Source organism: Pezoporus occidentalis, unplaced genomic scaffold, assembly GCF_034315485.1.
Source record: "Pezoporus occidentalis ecotype Australia unplaced genomic scaffold, CSIRO_AGI_Poc_V1 ctg7, whole genome shotgun sequence".
In the NCBI taxonomy this organism is placed as follows: domain Eukaryota; kingdom Metazoa; phylum Chordata; class Aves; order Psittaciformes; family Psittacidae; genus Pezoporus; species Pezoporus occidentalis.
The window spans coordinates 517,962-537,000 of record NW_026916052.1 but is presented as its reverse complement, the minus strand read 5'-3'; the positions used below and the strand labels follow the sequence as shown (position 1 = coordinate 537,000).

General features: G+C 39.9%; 1 protein-coding gene across 1 annotated transcript in view; it reads right to left on the bottom strand.

Moving 5' to 3' along the window:
* PCNX2 (pecanex 2) overlaps positions 1 to 19,039 on the bottom strand; it is a 154,671-nt gene that overhangs the window by 123,152 nt on the left and 12,480 nt on the right. The window contains exons 5-8 of the mRNA XM_062641709.1: positions 16,877 to 18,166; positions 9,414 to 9,561; positions 9,100 to 9,245; positions 7,790 to 7,883 (exon numbers count right to left, since the gene is read on the bottom strand). Coding sequence (XP_062497693.1) covers positions 7,790 to 7,883; positions 9,100 to 9,245; positions 9,414 to 9,561; positions 16,877 to 18,166 — 1,678 coding nt within the window. The remainder of the gene's footprint in view (positions 1 to 7,789; positions 7,884 to 9,099; positions 9,246 to 9,413; positions 9,562 to 16,876; positions 18,167 to 19,039) is intronic.

Genomic DNA, 19,039 nt, shown 5'->3' with positions numbered 1-19,039 from the left:
AGCATGCACTAGCTAATGAACCGGAGGATGCATTTAGAAGATCAAGCTTTACTGGAATTAATGCATTAACAGTACCCGCGGTTCCATTATCTCCAGAGTATTTTAAAACGACCCTTTTAGCTCTCCTTCTAAAACGGTGAGGAGAGGGAAGGGAAGCAAATCCCAAAAGCTAGAGGACTACCGAGGCTCCTAGTCCTGAGCAGGATTTTGCTGCCATCATGTGGCAGCAAAAATCTCTGTGTGTAGCAAATACTTCCAGTCTCGGAGTCCCATGCAAACACACTTTTCTGTCCCATGCTCAGAGTGAGATGGGCTAAAACATATATATGAATACATGTGAATACAGGAAAGGATTTTAACTGGCCAAGCTCACAGAAGGGTTTCCTCCTGTCCCCCAGAAAGGCAGCAGGAAAATGCCACTGAGTTTGTAAAGAGTACTTTTCAGAAAAATCAATGGCTTCATCATAAATCAAACATTCCCATTTTCAGGGTGCACATGCATACACCACTCTCATTTATGTGTTCAAGAAGCACTATGCTCAGGTGACCACCTAATCTGAAATTGCTGAATCCCAAAAAGACCTATATAACATTTGTCGCATCCATTTAAAAATGTGCTTGGCTGCAGAACTGCACAACCTGCCAAGCAGCTTTAAGAAATCTTTAAGAGTCAGCAGCCTATTACTAGAGCAGTGGGTGATCTTTGTTATTTGGGTCACCTTGCTGAGATATACAAAGATGTTTTAGTGATGCAGTATTTTGTCATTCTAAAATGGTGTTTTGAAACACTAAAATAATATAATCTACTCCTATGAGGAATAAAACAAACAAACACTAAAAATAAAATAATATAGTCTACTCCTATGAGGAATAAACCTCAAAGGTTTGGGGAATTTTCCATCAGTGAACAAGCTAAAGTATTAATGGATTTACACAGGAGACATACAGTACCACTAAGGCATTCAGATAGATACTTTCACGTAGTATTATGCACTCAAGTAGCTTATTCAGGAATGTGAATGCAACTCAAATAAGTTAACTCATTGATTTGAAGTTATCTTTTTTGCCCAGGGCCAGAAACACTAGCACTCTGCAGCTGTACTGGCAGGAAACTTAAATTGTTTTCTTAGTACTTGTTAGCCACTGTTTTGCTGCAGCTACCTCTTTTTAATCTGCTGGCACTGCTGCTGCTGGAAAAATAATAGTTCTCAAAACAAAATTTAAGCACAATTCTTTTTTTCTTAATAGAGTTTTCTATCTGTACTGCAAAGCATTTTAGACATGTAAAGTATAATATAAATCCATGAACTGTATTGGTACGGATGAACCACATCTAACAATAAACCACACATACAATTATTTATATATATGTAAAATTATATTATTTTCAAAATTACATACATTAATTTTAAAAAAAAAGATTCATTATCAAGAAAGCGGGAGAAGGTTTAAAGTAGAATAATGCTCCTTTTAAAGCTATACAGCAAGTTAGGTGTATATAAATAGAAGTGATTTCAAGCAAAAGAGGGAGAATCTGCAGCTAAGAAAGAGAAAAGAAAGTTGTTCTTTTTTATTATGCCCAAATCATTCTTCCTGCTTGTGCTGCTTTTGGCTGGGAGGGAGTTAACTGCCCACATAGTAGCTACTTTGTGGTAATGTTTTGGATTCGTGCTGAGAAAAGTGTCAATTTTAGGGACATTTTTAGTTATTGCTGAGCAGTGCTTACATAAAGTCAAGGCATTTCCTGCTCCTCACACCACCCCACCAGCAAGTGGGCTGGGGCTGCATAAGAACTGGGGAGGGGACACAGACAAGACAGCTGACCCCAACTGACCCAAGGGATATTTATATGCTCAGTATATAAAACTGGGGGAAGAAGAAGAAGGAAGAGGGGGACATTCAGATGGCATTTGTCTTCCCAAGTAAGTGTTAGGTGTAATGGAGCCCTGCTGTCCTGGGGATGGCTGGACACCTGCCCGCTGATGGGAAGTGGTGAGTGAACTCCTTACTTTGCTTTGCTTACGCTTAGCTTTTGCTTTACCTATGAAACTCTCTTTATCTCAACTTGTGAGTTTTCTCACTTTTACTCTTCTGATTCTCTCCCCCGTCCCACGGGGCAGGGAGTGAGTGAGCAGCTGTGTGGGACTTAGTTGCCAGCCAGGGTTGAACCACAACACTGCTCCATTTCTCAAATATTTCAGCTGCATGCCATACATCCATTTCTGTGGCCTATCTTCCATGTTTATTTTAAACTCCAGCTTCTATGACACATACGCAGCACAGAATCATCCTGATGTAATTTATGGCTACTGTTGACTGTTGCCAGACACACAAAGTGATAAACTGCAGCATGAGGTCCAGCACTTAAACCTATTATACGCATTTGAACTAATCAAATGCTTTTGCATCACAAAGTTGAATCACTGTCAGTGAAAACCTGGATTGTTCTGAAGACACACCAACTCTGTCTCTTTAAAAATCAATACATGTGTGTAATGATATCCTGCACAGAACTGGGAGTTTCAGTATGTTTTATTTCTCAGGAGTTCAACACAGGAGAGAAGGAAATGGGCTCAAGAACACAAGCAGTATTCTTCTAAATTGCATTCACTAAACCCCGAGTATTTCTAGAAAGAAAGAAAAAAGGCCAAATGCTTACACAGCTTGTGTGGGCACAAGTCCAGTTTGCTTTAGAAGATCTAATATTTGATTTAAGAGACAGAACTGGCCCCTATCCTCAGAAAGCATCCCTTAGCTTTTTTCTACTTAATAAAACATCTCCACACAAAAAAATAAACCCAACCCACATTCTTCCTTAAAGCTACACACACCTCAGTTTTGTAGCAAAAATTGAGAACATTCCCAAGTTGGTATGGCCATATCCACATCAGGATTTTGTGTGTGGACCACCTTCTATGCTTTTTGAAGTGCAGCTAACCATAGCACATATGTTTCTGCATACACACCAAAGAAAACTCTGTGCTTTAAACAGAAAAAATTGCAAGGATGCAGAGAAAAGAAACGGCAACGGCAACTATTTACATTAGTTGGACAGAGTTTTTCATAGATGTGAAACCAGGAGAGAGAACTTCTTAATTAATTTAGAAAGAAAAGTACTTCATTCACGTGTTGAGGACAGCTGCATTACTAAGAGGTATAAAATACTGATACTTTTTTCTTCAACAGGTATGAGCACACATGCTTTGAAGGCTGAGCACCTTCAGTATGTGCCCCAGTATGCAAAGAAGGCACATTTAGAAAGGCAAACATTTAAAAATACGCTAACTTGTACAGCAAATATGCACAGAATATATGACTGCTCTTATATTTATGTATCAGAATTGATATATACCTTATGGCCCTATTAGCCTCTGTATGGGGGACAGATCATGCAGCATGCAAAAGTCATTGATTCTAATTGCTGAAACTTTTAAGGGTTTATGTTTTCGCTGATATTTATGAGCCACTTCCATGAAATGCCAAGATAACATGATAGCTCACATTTACCTTTTTGACTGCTTATCAGAACTGACTCAGTTATTTAATTACAAAAGACAAAGTAGTTAAAGAAATCCCTCAGAAACATCTGCTTTCTGTCACAGAGTGGCAGACAGAAAAGGTGTGTCAGTGACACCTCCTTATTTGTAAGACATTTATTAACTCCAAGTTCTTTCTCCTGACCCCATAAAACAGCTATACACCTCTAACAATGCTTTAAAGTATACATTCTTTCAGCTCGTTTTTTAATGATGCATTCTTGTTAATGATTTATTCTGTATTGCCAATCTAATGGGAAGAATTCTAACTTGAAACTGTAACAGTTCTATACAGGTGAGACATAAACCTAGTAGCCATTTGGTAAGAAGTCAAACTGACCATGCAAAAAGGCAGTTCATGCTTACACCAGGCACCTGTTTTACACAAATCTGAACTTTCTCATTCTTATCTGCTTTCCCAGAAGCTCAGCACATCCTCAAAACGGACAGCATAGAAACATTAAGGAGTCACTGTAAGAGAGACAAAGACTGGTAAAGGATTTAATGCAATGGGGCAGAAGAATGGTTTTCAAGATCAGAAAGCTACTTCCAATTTCCCACTTAAAAACAGATTCAGATGGTCTCCCTGTAACTAGTTTCTAACATAATTCATGAGCTGAGAAAACAGTTTACACTTTGTCTTGTCAAAGCCTGTCACAAAGCAATTTATGGCTAGAGGTGAAGTTGGCAAGGTAATATAAGCATCAAATTTAGGGGTAATTAACTCAGTAGGGAACACATTCCACAGGGACTGCTAGCAAGAGGTGCTGCTGGCAAGATAATAGACAAAAGTGGGGCCAGAGTAATTACATGGACAATAACTGGGAAATTCATTAGCTACCTGCCAATGCTTGAAGAACTTACCAAACTTAGTAACAAGAATCACCTGCCAAAGTGAGGGCTAAGATGGAAAAGGAATTATCTTTTCAGGGTGACCATTACAACATAAAATCTTCCTTTAAATTTAACTTGGCTAACTTAAGTTTTTAAGTAAACTTAAGACTCCTTCAAACTTGGACATCTGCTTTCTCTGGCATATTGTAATCCATTGTTGTCCATCTAGCAATTTACAAGCAAAGGAAGAGCAGGAAGTACACAAAAGTGAAGAATAAAAACTAGCCCAAACAACATAACAGCATCAATTCTGTGACAGAGCAGCATTGTTAAGATTTTGCATTATTTGTGAGAAATGAATTTCAGAAGGCATGCCAAGAACATATAATGTTTACATGCCATTGAAATACTACTTTAATTTCAGTTCCTAATAATGTGTTGTGAAATGCCTGTTAAGACATTAAGAGCAGTTAATAATTTACTACTGAGCAGACAATAGTAGGACTCAATAGGCAGAAACAGCAAGTCACAATTTGAATTATAGATTGTTAAACATTAGTCTGATTCAAGGCTTTCTTGAAGGGCTTCTTTTGAATGATATTTAAATACCTTCTCCAGTTCTGCATAACTTAGTTAAAAGGTATTTACCTATGGCCAATTCATAAGGCAATCATGTTATTTTTGACAAACCAGCCAGAGTTCATACCCTCCGCAGTCAAAATTCCTTCCTCTTTCATAAGCTGCAGTGTTAGTCACAGAAGTACCACAGCTCCTCGTATGCCAGTGCCTCTGATCTGCTGCTTCTCCCAACAACACCCCCAAAGCAAGAGATCTCTTGCCATCACCTGGCCTGTCATCATCAGGGCATGGTCTATGCTCATCCACATAGTTACTCCACTGACTCAACTCAGTTTGACATTTTCCATTTAGGAGCAGCTTAATAGTGTAAAGCCGGCATGACTAGTGAAGTGTTTTAAGAGTTTATACACAACTACTGCAGACCTATCGTTCTCTGTAAGCGTATTTGAGACTCTAAATCTGGGCTCCCCAGGATCGGAACCCTATCCCTACTATTCAAGGAGGATGCCACCTCTTATGTCCAGGCATTTTCTCCCTCATCCTCTGACCTCAGTCTAATCTAGATGGCTCATTCATGGATTCAGACACTAAGCCTGAAGCTGTTGTTTCTGCACCATCTCAAGCACATATGAAGTACTGTCAGTGTCTTCTCCTTAGTAAACTTTCTCATGGGCTGAGAGATAAGCCAAGGATATCTCACAGAGGTTTCCCATGTCTCTTTTCTAATATACTTTCATAATAGCAGCATCTCCTGTTTGTGTGGACTACTCACACAAGGAACATCACCACAGGACAGCCCACCCTCAAGAAATTGAATTTTGTCAAGAGCTCTCCACAGACAGACATACTGAGACTGGAACAAGCAATCATTGATTATGCTTTGTGCTTTTTGTTATTCTGTTTACTCTTTTCTTCAGTAATAAAAAGATCACTAATTAATAGCTGTGATTATTTGGCTTATCTTTAACCACGGATAAGAAATTAACCTAAGTGATGTGCAAGCGTGCAGGTAGGAACAGGGGAAAGAGGTAAGGTAAAGATGCTCTTTCCTGAACTGTCTTTAGAGTAGATTTGCCCCTCTGTTTTCTGTATGTTGTAAGTGTTCCATACTGTCTAAATACAAAATTACATGATGGTGAACACCTGAAGAAAAAACAAAAACCATTTCCTTCCTGTACTACCCTTCAATCTATGTATAGATGGCAGGAATTGCCCATTAAACAAACAGCTCTAACTAATCTTTCTGGCCTAAACATATCACAAACTGCCGTTGCAAAAACCAGTATGAGCAGTCCCTTGTCCTTACTCCTTGATTTTCATGTAAACTTCTGCTTTGTACTTTCCTTCACGCTGCTCTGTTCTTGGAAAAGCTTGTGTTCTGTCTTTCCATTGACTTCCATACAGAAACAGTCCTGGGAACCCACTCGTCTTTGCTGGTTTGTTCTGCTCCCCAGCCTGAACTGTCACTGTACTCCCACGATTTCCAGGTAAAATGCTAACCTTTAGAAATTAAGTGCATGTAAATGACTGCAAAGCATATCTGAACTTGATTTTATTAACAGTGTTTAGCAGACCCCTTAAAAATAAATCACATCCCTGGAGGTCTGCAAAGGACAAACTAAAAACCAGCACTTAACATAGTACAGGAAAACAGTGATATCGCATAAACAGCTAGCAAAGACAGATCAAAGACACCTTACACGAGCAGGAACATTGTTCTTTTGATAAAAAACAGATTAACTGATCAACGTCAGGGGACAGAGAGTAAAATATTTATGAATTTAGGACAGATTCAAGTTCATAGCTACATGATGGGGGAAAAGGGGAGTATTAAGTGCAAGGTAAAACGAAATGAGTTGAAGGAGTTAAACAGCCCCAAAGTAAAATGTTTGATTTTAGGTCAAAATTGAACTCTACCAGGTTGGGGGTTTTTTGTTGCTGTTGTTGTTTTTTTTATTTTGCTCTTCTAAAGACAGAACATTTCTACTGTAGATGAACTCAAATTATTATTTTTTTTAATCTTTGCCCACTGACTATTAAAAGCATTATATTCTTGTCTCATAATAGCATTCTATCTAAAATGCTAACACTGCTCTTAACACGGTCCCAAGCTTTTCAAAAGTCTCCACTGAAAGCTGAACACCTGAGGAACAGTATTTACTATTAACAATGACCCTTCTCAGCGCCTCATTCAACTTTTTCATATGCTGTATAACAATGTGAAAAACATCAAATTATTTAATAAAAATACTTATGAATAGTTAAAATTCTTTTTACAGATAAGCAAACAACAGATCATATAGGACAGCATGGAAACCACAGTAATGAATATGGGCTTTATGTGGATCTCTCTAAAAAGACCTTTGAAAAAGTAAAATTCTTCAGATACTTCCTCAAAGTGGCAAACTATCATTAGAGATTTCGTGCATGGTGAAAGGTTCTGCTGCTAGAATCAACAGGAAGCAGTGTCACTGGCTGATACTGACCCAGCACTAAAAATTCACAAAGGACACAGCAGGCACAGGAATGTGCAAGACAAAGTTGAGAGAATAGTTGGTAACAGTCCCACTTTATCTTATTTATAATCACCACACTTGACTCTGGCTATTCCCAGAAAGTAATGAAAGTAATTCTGGTCTTCTTTTTCACTTTTCTTTACCAATATTCTTACAAAGCAGCCACTGTTCTAGCACAAAACAAAAAATGCTTTGATGTCTCTAGAAGAGGTTAGCACATGTATTCTCTAGTACTCTTCACATGCATCCTTCACAGCTACAATCAGTTTCATAGCTTCTAGCAAAGAAAACTTTTAACATTTTTGGAAATAAGGGCTTACTTACTGAGCATTTGAAAGACAATCAAAATTTGATAGCTGATGTCGAAAATTTCCTTCCTTCTGACAGCCAGCCTTTAAATAACAGGATCTAATTTCCCCTTTAGACATTAGAGGAAAAAAATAAAATCAGTTCAGTAATGTGATCATTTCTTTTACATACAAAGTTTATAAAAAGTACATTTTAGGTCATGCACATTTATAAACATGGTTTTTAGTGTGTGTACTAGGCTTATTTTATACTTCAGAAAGCAAACTAACATTTGAACTGGAAATCTGAGACAAATCAAAACATAGACGTTACAGTTAAAATCTAAAAGGTATGTATAGTAAGTGCAAAGGCCATCTATCAACATATGTCTGCCGTAAAATGTGAAATAATAGAATTTTTTCTTTTAGTTCACAAAGTTGAGGTCAGGAGGCACACACCAGGGAAAAACTGTTAAAAGTGTAACCACTGCTACTCCCTCATTGCATATGCAGCAACAAGTGAAGGGTCACTGCTCATTGACCCAGAGGCCATGCTATTCGCCTGACTGGCAGCTGCTGCTCTTAGTCCCACAGCACACCAGGGAGCTGCAGGACTGCAAGCAGGGCTGGGAACTGGCAGAAAACCAAAGCATCTCTGGGGTCACAAACCCAGCTACCAGGAGAACTCAATTCCATACCGGTTTTGAAGGCAGCTTTAAGGGAAACACAGGTTTTGGGACATCTGCCTTTCACAGGTATGGGCCAGTACATCACCAGGCATTACACCAAGTTCAAACAACCAGTCACCAAGTATATCACAGTTTCAGGCTCTAGGAATAGCTGCAGAGCAGCAGCAGACCAAGCACAGGCTCAGGACATGACCAGGTCACTCATTAATTCTCTTGAAAGAGGTAGCAGACCACAGCTCTGAACAAAGGCAACTATCACGTTAGAGAGAGCTCCGTGTGAGCCAGCCAAAAAACAGAACAGTAAAGAGGAGGAACATTTTGCTCAGCCAGGCCAGTGCAAAACCCTTCACCAGGCAGAAACAGCCAGCGGTGGTTCTGCAAAGACAGACATAGTCTTCTGGCGTAACCAGCATTTTCTGAGGATGATGTTTGGAAGATACTTCATGCACTGTGTAAGTCTTAGGTCTCTGATGGTCACTGGTGGATTTTGAAAACTCCAGGTATTGCTGACCTGACTTTAAATTAGTAAGCCCTTTTCTTTGATTTACACAGAAAAACATGCAATCAGTAACAGACAAGAGAAATATCCTTCCAGGGCATCCAAAGTTTCTTTAGAATTTCCTCACACATTTTAATTATTCCAACTACAGAAACTCACCATTTTCATCTATGAACACGTGCATTGCATCCACGGAGAGCTCATCTTGCACAGACGCCTCAGGTCCACTTATTACTTGCAAGACAGAACTGTCTTGCTGAGAAGTTACCCGGTAGATTATCTGCCTTTGCCTGCTGCCCTGGTAACTTGACACAAAAATGTTTCAAAACTACTATGAGGAACTTTTTTCTTGTTTTCAATAAAACAAAAAGAAAGAGAGGTTAATTAAAAGTTTATGTCATTTCTACTCAGTGAAACAAAACAGCTTACATCATAACTTTGAAGTACAAAATTGTAAAGTAAACCGGCCTTACAGTGCTGCAAATTTGGCAGACTCTGGTAGCACCGGACTAGTGCTAGCACGATCTTGGCTTTGTACATCTGATCTTTCCTGTTTAGGAAGTTGCTCACAGTGCTTTTCTGTTCCCACCACTTCTTCTTTTCTCTCCGTCATCTGGCTATCTGGAAAACAGGGCAGTGAAGTGGAGCCACTCTCTGCAGATGACTGTCAAGAGTTTTATTCATTATCTACTGAACAAGGACACCTAAAAGAGAAAAGCTAAAACACTACAATAAGTACTAGCCTTATTGAAAACACTAAAATTACTTAAAATGACAGAAATCTGGATGATGAGGTACTCTGACTGAGGTGGCTGCATGAATGGGCTGTTTCAAGAACAAGCTGTGTGAAGAAAAGGACAAACTAGAGAGAATTTCTGCTTTGCTTCTCCTATTGGTTCAGAGGAAAGCAATCTGTCCCTAACCTAGAATGCTAAAAGGCTGCTTCCCTGGGGACCATAATTTGTTCCCAAGCCATGCATAGCAGCAGCAGAAAACCAGAAGCACTGGACCATTCCCCTTTTACAAAAGGGAAAGCAGCACCTTCAAAGGAAATAGAGCTCTTGGATGGGAAAGCAGGTACATGGCTAACACCTCTTCTCCACTGGCCACACACCTGATGCAGGACAAAGGACAAATTGGCTAAGCAATTTCACAGTAGATTTTCATATGCTTGGAAAATACAGAACTCTAGATTTTAAAACATGGACTTATCAGATTTCTACTACTTTGAATACCAATTACATTTATATTACCTCTCTACATATAAATGTCATTTACTTACACATGTGAATGACTTTCAAGCAATAGTCTCAAAAGTTACTAACATTCATGCTAAATAGCAAAACATTTTGTAACATTTTGTGCTTTGACTGCAAACAAAAAGAATTATCTGTTAGGCTTTTAAAGTGCAACTAAGACAGTGATTTCATCAGCACCATGTGCAGTTGCCCAGTTAAATGCTTTGAAAGAAAAACACAGCACAAAGCTGTATTGAAATGTACTTACTCAGATTTCTTGCAATACCTGCTGTTTAAACACCTTAGACATTTAATCAAGAAAAAAAAACAAACCACAGAATTCTCCCCCTTTCCCTGCCAAAAAAAAAAAAAAAAATCATTTGTTAAGCCATATTTCCTACCATTATAATCTCCATCCTAACCTGCAAGAGCCAACAGTCAAGAAACAGTGGTGTCCTAGCTAAGATGGTCTGAGGATAAAACAAACTCAAGGCTTGTAGAGAGACATAATAATATCTTTTATTAGTCTAACTGATGCAACTGAAAAAAAAAAGCAAAAAAGCTTTGGGATAGGCAGACCTTTCAAATCATCTGTCCTGTCTTCCTCCAACCATACTAGCTGATCTAATAATACTTCTACAAACAAACCTCCTTCATGAGTTAAGGCATCTATACACCAGTATCAATTCACAGGGCACACCCTTCTAATACCTTAAAGCCCAAGACACTCACACATAACTACTTTTCACTGCAGACACTTGACATTTACTTTTGCAGAGTGGGGAGGAAAAGAGGGAGAATCCAGAAGCATAAGAACAACTTCAACAGTATGACCACACAGCGTTTTTTTCAGCTTCCACAAGGAGGGAAAAAACAAATCTCACTACAACACTGCCAACGTTCCGAGTCTCCCGCTGTCTGTAGCACACAATGACCAAGGATCCCTACTTCTTGTGCAATAAATACAATGAGTGTAAGGTTGGTTTAGGGAAATCTTGTGTGTGTCTCTTCGGCATGGAGAGAAAATTCAATAGGTCTTCCAGACCTACTCGCTTCTATTTAGGAGGAAAAAAAAATAAAAGCAGAGAGGGAAGCAGGCAACTTTATTTTTTTTTTTCCCTTTTCCTAATTAAAGATTTAAAGTCCATTTTAAACAGAAACTCTGCCTTATTTAACAGTGGCATTAGTGAAGCTTCCCCTTAATGATGTAACTGCAGCCAAGGGAGGTGATGACACCTAATAAAAATCACCTTCTAAAGGTTTGGGCTGCTCAAGCCATAAGAATAATAGATAGAGATCAGAAACTGTGGTTTTAATAATCTAATTGGTCCCATATTGCCCAAAACTAGCTTTAGGGCTGAAACAATTAAAAAGCCTTTTTAATTTGATTATCTAGTGGTTTTAGAAAATGTCTCTTTCTTTTCCATTCCAAACCACAAGCCTTGCAGACTTGTTTTCCCTGCAGTGGTAAAGAGCCATAATAATAAAAACATAAACATACTGCTTCTTACAGGCTTTATATGCCAATCAGACAACACCATTGTGATGAGTACTTCCAGCATGGGAAAGGTGGGCCACAACAGGTTTGTGACTGGGTTTCATGATTATTACTCATTTTCTTCCAAGTGACTTACACCTTCAGTATTTAAATGGAGATAGTGGTGTCTAGACTGGGAGTGCTCTGCCAGGGTACGTAACCAACTCCACGTCACCAAAAGCTCCCTGCACGGAAATGTGTGCTGGCAAAGCTGAAATGACTAGGAAAAAACTCTCCAAGAGCAAGAGAAGAGTAAAAAGCACAACATGGCAGTGCATCTGCATCCCTGCGGCCTCCTACCACAGCCATTTATCCCAAGCCACTGCTCCACATGTCTCTGGCACACGCATGGCTGGGCTCGCAGAAGCCCCAAGCTTGGCAATTAATTTCATAATTTATCTGAAAATTACATGCCAAATGACTCAGGTATGTGAGGCGTAACTATTGGGAATCACGGCTAAGTCAGGCTTGGGGAAGGGTGATTCAGAGGAGTCCTGCACAACCAGCCAAGTTTTAGTCTGTATCCCATTTTCCTATTTTGATTGAGCACAAAATACATCCTTTAGTTATCCTGGTAAAAGTCTTATTGAGATAAATATTTCCTATACAATCCATATGGGTGTAAGATACTTTCTGTAAACATTTTTATCTGCACTGAAGAGTTGTAACAGCATAGTAACATGTAAAAATGTAACATCCCAACACTAACAAACAAGCTCCTAATTTAAACACAGTCATACTACCAAAATTTCCTTTTCCATGTGACTTTTCCACCTGCAGAACAACTTTTGGGTACCCAAAATCATCTCTGCAGACAAGCTTTTGGTTCACACTGGCAGGAGGCTGAAAAGTTTTACAGTTGAGATGGAGCAGCCTCTATACACACACTAATGATAATAACCAACTGACAGCGTACCTCAACTTTAATGTTACCTTATTAGGCTATTAAAAGTAAGTTTCATTGGTCTGTAACTTTTCTCCAAAAATACTTTTACTGTTTTGTGCCATCTCTTCAGAATCTCACAGGCATTTTCCCTCATCTTTCACTTGTATATCCCTATTCTGGTCTCTGTTACTCACTCCTGTAAGTAAAAATGCCACTGCCATCAATTTCAAACACCATCTGGTTTGAAATCTGGTCAAGCAGAATTAAACTAATTAAGGCTGAGACTTGTCTGTTCATTCATTGCTGTGCTACAGAATCTATTTCCTTCCATAACACTATGCTTCAAAATAGAAAGTGTCACTTTAAAATATATCTATTGCCTGTTTGGCCGCAGAGATAATTGATTTCAAATTGTGCTATGATTTGCCTAGTACCAGCATGAAAAAAAGCTATGAGTTGTGAACTGTCCCATTCATATCCTAAGGATATTCCCAACCCTTTCTTCACTGACTGTTTCAGCAGAAACATCTAGCTTATGTGCTTTATTCTCAACTCAAATTTGCCTGTTATGCCACAAACATATTGAAAGAACCTGATATTAAACCAAACAAAAGTCCAAGAATTGTTATAAGAGTTTAACATGGGTACCAAAGAATTACATGGGATTACCCAGTAATTAGGATTACTACATTAATCCTGAAGCAACAGGAAAAACTAGCGATACTCACTGTACCTGTTACAGCACAGGGAGAGGAGAGTTAAGCACAACAGTGACTTGCTCAGAACAATATCCTAGGCCAGCAGAAGACCTGGGAACAAACTCAAGGCTTTTGAGGTCTCAGTTAAGTAGTCTAATCAATATACCTAATAATTATGGCAGAATACAGACCTCTGGAAGTAACCTCATGGTTAGTTTACAGGTCTCAGCCTTGTCATCAAACTTACTATTACCGCTTTGATCTAAAGACTGAAATTTTAAAGTCTCAACCTGTCAAGCCTTATACATGAAGTAACAGATTTAGAGAACTGAGTTTTGCACCCTATTTCTTCCCCACCCGAAGAGGGGCATCAAATGCCACATGGTCCCTCCCTGGACCATGGATGAGAGCTCTGATCCAGGGATGGCACACAGCTGCTCCAAAAGAAGAGCTGGCACTGGGCAGGACTTCATGCCCTAGGTGCTACCTGCTGCCAGCAAACTCCCCTGCTCTCCCCTCTCAACACGGCTCTCATTTGGGCTGGTGACTCAATGCACAAGATCCCTCTTCCCCGGGATTACATGTGAAGCAATAGGGCTCTTTCTCACACATGGGAAAAAAAAATGAGGAGTCTAAGAATATCCACAGGAGTACAGTTTAGTTTTTCATAGGAGAAGGGTAATTGCTTGGGATCCAGAACTCACTTGAGGTTGCGGCTTGCGCACAGCCCAGAATGATGAGTACCTTTTCTAAAAAGAGCCTGCAAAAACATCTAAATTCAGGCCACATAGTCCTGGTTTAGGCTCTCCACCACTCCCATGGCAGGCTTTGCTACCTTGCAATAGCATTGCCTGGCCTAGATTACAAACCAGCTGTGCCAGAGGGGACATACATGAGATTTTGCCCTGCATAAATCTGATGCACAGCTGCTCTTAGCTCCAGACATGCCAGAGGGACCCAAAACAGCCAGTAAACCTGGCCTTCCTTATGCTTCTCACAGACTGAAGAAAATTCACCCTCCAATGGGGTTTCATTATGTGGGTGGTACAAGCTTCATTCAGAACTGAAAGGACACTGGCCTGAAAGTCATTTTTAGCACAGGTGTCAGTGGTACTTTCTTATGATCTAGAAGAGGTGGGATGGCAACAGAACAGCTCTTAAATGGCTTTTGTATGTCCTGTATTTTAACACATTAAATCTGGCATTCTTGGTAGCATAAAGCAAGGCTTTAATTTTATTGTACAGCATTTTACTGAGCTGCCTGTTAGTGAAGGCTTATGTGATCAGGATGATCTCTCTTCTGTTTCCACAGAACTCAAGTTCTATGTGGGAGCACCCGTAACAGACACATCCACGACATTCACTCAGTAGCAAGACTGTTTTGATGAGTACGTTTCCCCACCTTCTCCAAAGTATGCAAAATGTCAGCTCTCTTACACACAGCTCTGAACACCCAACTTTCCAGGAATTTGCCAAGTTTCTCACACAGGCTAATAAACACCTTTGTGGGGTGCATCTCATTCTCATTTGGACCAGTCATCTATTATCAGCTTTTGCCAATTAGGCGGTTTGCAAGGCTAAAAGAACAAAAACCAAACACAACCAACCTCCTCCCTCAAAACAATTGATGCATAGCTTGACTCGCTCTGTATTACGCACACACACACTTGGGTTTTTTTGAATAACCACTTTAATGTGGGAATAATGTTTATTCAGATCTGTTTTAAGATGCTGTTTTGTTAAAGCATATTTGTAATTGCAAGGCTGTAAACAAATTAGAGGCTTTCTCGTTCCTAAAATCCAGTCTTACTGTGGTGAAGCTGCCAGTAATAACTATAATTTATTTTAGAAAACAGCACGTTCTGACTGGGCTAGAAAACAAAGCCTACTTGCTCTTAAAAATAACTTCCTTTGAACTACCTCTCCCCTGCTTCAAGAGCTCTCCTTTTTCCCACAGCACTGGTCCAAGATGCAGAAGAGACCTCACAGCAACAAGAGCCACAGCCACCATCCCTGCTCCTGTGGGGCACCCCTCTTCCTGGTCCTGCTCCTTTCCCAGGGTGACACTTGCTGTACCCACACTGGAAATAAGCAGGGCCTCTTAATTATACATGTATGCAGCTCAATTTCACCGTCTCACAAACATATGGACTTGAGAAAATAGGAAAGCAGAAAATTCAGTTCAGGTTGTTTAAGTAACAGCTTGCTTTGAGGGACAACCAGAATCTATCTGTTTCCTCAGAATCCTGGATTCCAATAAGAATCTCATTTGTCAGCTCTAAAGCACAATAACTACACACACATTAATAAAGTTTTGGGCTTGTGCTTGGGTTTTTTTTTGTCACTGTGGAATCCAAGTTTGATTTATTCTGAACACCCATTGCTTTCTTTTATGCAGCAATCTTCCCCATTCATATTATCTGAGGAAACTTGGCTAAAAGCCTTTTCTAGATTAGCTGCACTCTTTTTATTTAAACTTACTTCTGAAATTTTTAGCATTTTTTCAGCTAAGTCACCTCATACAAGTCAAATTATCATTACTCCTTTTTGTTGTCGAGGAGTAGTAAAAAGTCACAGCCTCCTTGCTGTGACCCTTGCACTGCTGCGTGCTGTTGCACAGGGAGAGGACCATGCACCCCAGGGACCTGGGAGGGCTCGCTGGGCTCAAGGAGGGACCAGCTGGGCAGGCTCTGGTGAAAATCAGGGCTTGCTCAGCCCAGGTCTTAGGCAACTAGAAAGCACCAAAGCTAGCCAGGCAGGCTGATAAACTTGATAGAGCAGGACAGAAACTGCTCTGCAGAACAGTCCAAGAAGGAAAGATGGGCAAGACAGACCAGAAGGAAGGCACCAGGCCTAGGAGAACTAAAGAATGGACAGGTGGGTGGGTACAAGAGAAGTGAATGCAAGCTGTGGGGAGGCAACATCTTTAGCCAAGCTAAAGAGAGTGGAAAAGCCTAGAAAAGCAACAGTGGGTTGCTATGAAGGACAAAGGGAAAGATGAAAGAGAAGCAATATTTAGAGGAAAGCAAATAAGGAGTTGCACAGGAGGGGAGTGGCTAAAGTGAGGAGGGATGAATGCAGAAGGGAAGACACAGAAGTGGAAGAAAAATAGATACAAGTGAAAGATGCAATGAGATAAGGGTGACATGAATTGGATTAGATGGATATAAGGAAAAACTTAAGAAAGGCAGAGTGAAAGCTAAATGGAACCTACAGCAAAACTGTAGCTGTACACATTTTTGTAAGATATTTTTGGTATTCCAGCAATCCAGGCCTGACACATGCATGCTGTTCTAGTATAGAATAATAGATACACCCTGGACACTTACTGAGGTTAGTATTAGGCTTTCCAAAGGAAAAATTTTAATAAAATAAAATATTCAGAAAACTGCTGCTGACACTATCACACTTTCACTAAATCACCTTGTCCTACCAAGCCCACTCTTCCCTGGCCCTATTAGCAAAACCAGTTATCCACTGTGAATTTGCCCAACTACAGATCTCAGGATAAGCTGCTATAAATAATGTAACTAGTCACTTTTTAATTCCAAAGAGAGTTGTAAAAAAGGCATTATACCTCCAACAAGCCCATTTTCCTTTGTCGTCTCCATTTTGACAGTGGATTGATTAGATGCCTTCATCTTTGAGGTATTAATGGATTCCAGGAGGGACACAAACTCTAGAAAGTTAGACTCATTAGGCACTTGTCCTTCTTTAGCTTCCAGATCTGACTTAGAAGTTGGTAAGGTCTTTTCTTTGTCAGATACCTCCATGAAATTCTTACTTAAAAGCACATCCGTTCCACTGTCTACACTTAGCACTCGCATGTGCCTCTTTTCATGAGCAGTTCTACAGGACTGCGGGTCTAGGTTCTGCAGGTCTTCCTTAGAAGTTAAATCCACAGTCTGGACATTTTCAGAAGCATTCTCCCGACTTGGATCTGAACAAGTGTTAGTTTCTAAAGGACTATTTGCTGGATTGCTGTGTTCCTTTACTGCATCACCCGATTCATAGCCAGAGCACTGGTTGGACAACAGCTCTGCCTTTAAAGCTTGTGGAGTTCTTTCACTTTCACTAACTTCTGGGAAAGCCTTACCTTTACTGTCATCAGACAGGTCAAAAGTGATAACAGGGATTCTGAGCTGTTCATTAGTTTGCTGATTTGGCCAACCCGCCGTAACTATACCAGACTCAGGGGCTGAGCTCGTTCTCTCAGTTCCCAGAGCCTTTAGGTGGACACAGCCTGACAGGTCTCTGAGGGTGGTGTTTGGTGTAGTACTCATTGTGATGACAATTTTAATGGGCTCACATAGCTGGTCTCCAGGAAGAGAGTTGTCCACAACTGCAACAGCAGTCTCACTGTCTGAGCAATCAAGGTCCTCATGGATATTACTGCCATTCCAAGAACTTTCCATGTGCTCACGATCTTTGGTTGCAATGGCATTGCACTGTGGGCAGTAACTGGTAAAGCCTGTCTGTGGTGATACATCAAGCAGTTTCTCTCTTTTATAGCTTTTAGGATTACTCAAATGGTCTGAAAGAACTGAATTTTCACTGTCCCATGGCTCTGAAGAAACTCCAGTCCTCAAAATATCACCTTGCGATGAAGAAATATTGGAGAAGTTTTTAGCTACATCCCTGTCCACAATAATATCTTGGGATCCTTGCTGTCCACATGGCTGTCCATCTCCTCCTTCTTCATGTATTCCATTACCAGAAAATGTTTCCATAGCAGCTGGTTTTGTCGCTACTGGTGATGTGGTGGCACCTGAAGCAGAGGCTGTAGAAACAGGTAATATATCTGTTTTGACACAGGGTGAGGTAGATGAAGCTGGTTGTGCTGCCTGATCTTCTAATACTGTAACACCTAATAAAAAAATATATGGGAGTTAGGTCTCACAAACATGAACACTGTGCATTACTGAAGTACGATCTTTAGCTAGCAAAATCTGACCCAGAGCAGAGCAAAGGAAGCACAGATGATGTAGCTGATTAAAACAGCTCCTAAGCAAGCATCTTTTATGTTAGCTACACGACATAATCCATTGTGTAGCTATATAATATGACATATTATAATAGCAAGCTGAAATCCTTCCATCTCAGGACAGGTATAGCAGCATGTCTATTTAATTTAAATAATCAAAATAGCTCAAGAAACAGCTAATATTAAAATGAAAATGTTTTACAGAATTATCCCCATTTAGAGGGAGATGAAAGAAAGAATAAGCCAGTGCAGCAGAAGTTTGTTGCATCATTTTGTGCCATTCTTAAATGGTCCCATAGGATATGGTGATCAACCTTAACAGAAAGGAAATATATTGAAACTTCTCAAGCACTGGAACTGTAGGCAAAGCAAGGTGTGCTGAATCATACACTACAGAGCTAAAGCTCAACGATCACAAGAGGAGTCTACAATAAGAAGATATATAAGAGCTTTAAGATGTGATCTGATCATTGGCTTCTGGGTTTAATGCTTTGCAGAGGCACAGAGCTTCCCAAGGATGAATGGGGAAGGCTCTTTCATCTATCTCTCTATGCCAAAATGGGGAGAGCTACTTGCACGCTCACCAAAAGGCTGCATCCCAAACAGCTTGGCTGCCAGCTAAGAAAGCTTAGTCTGTTAGAATTCTCTTGAGATTCTGTTCTCTCAAGCTTTTCTATTCAGCTACTAATACAACACACAATGGAACCTGCTGTGGGTCCTCTGTGTCTTTTTTTTTTTTTTTTTTTTTTGCAGCAA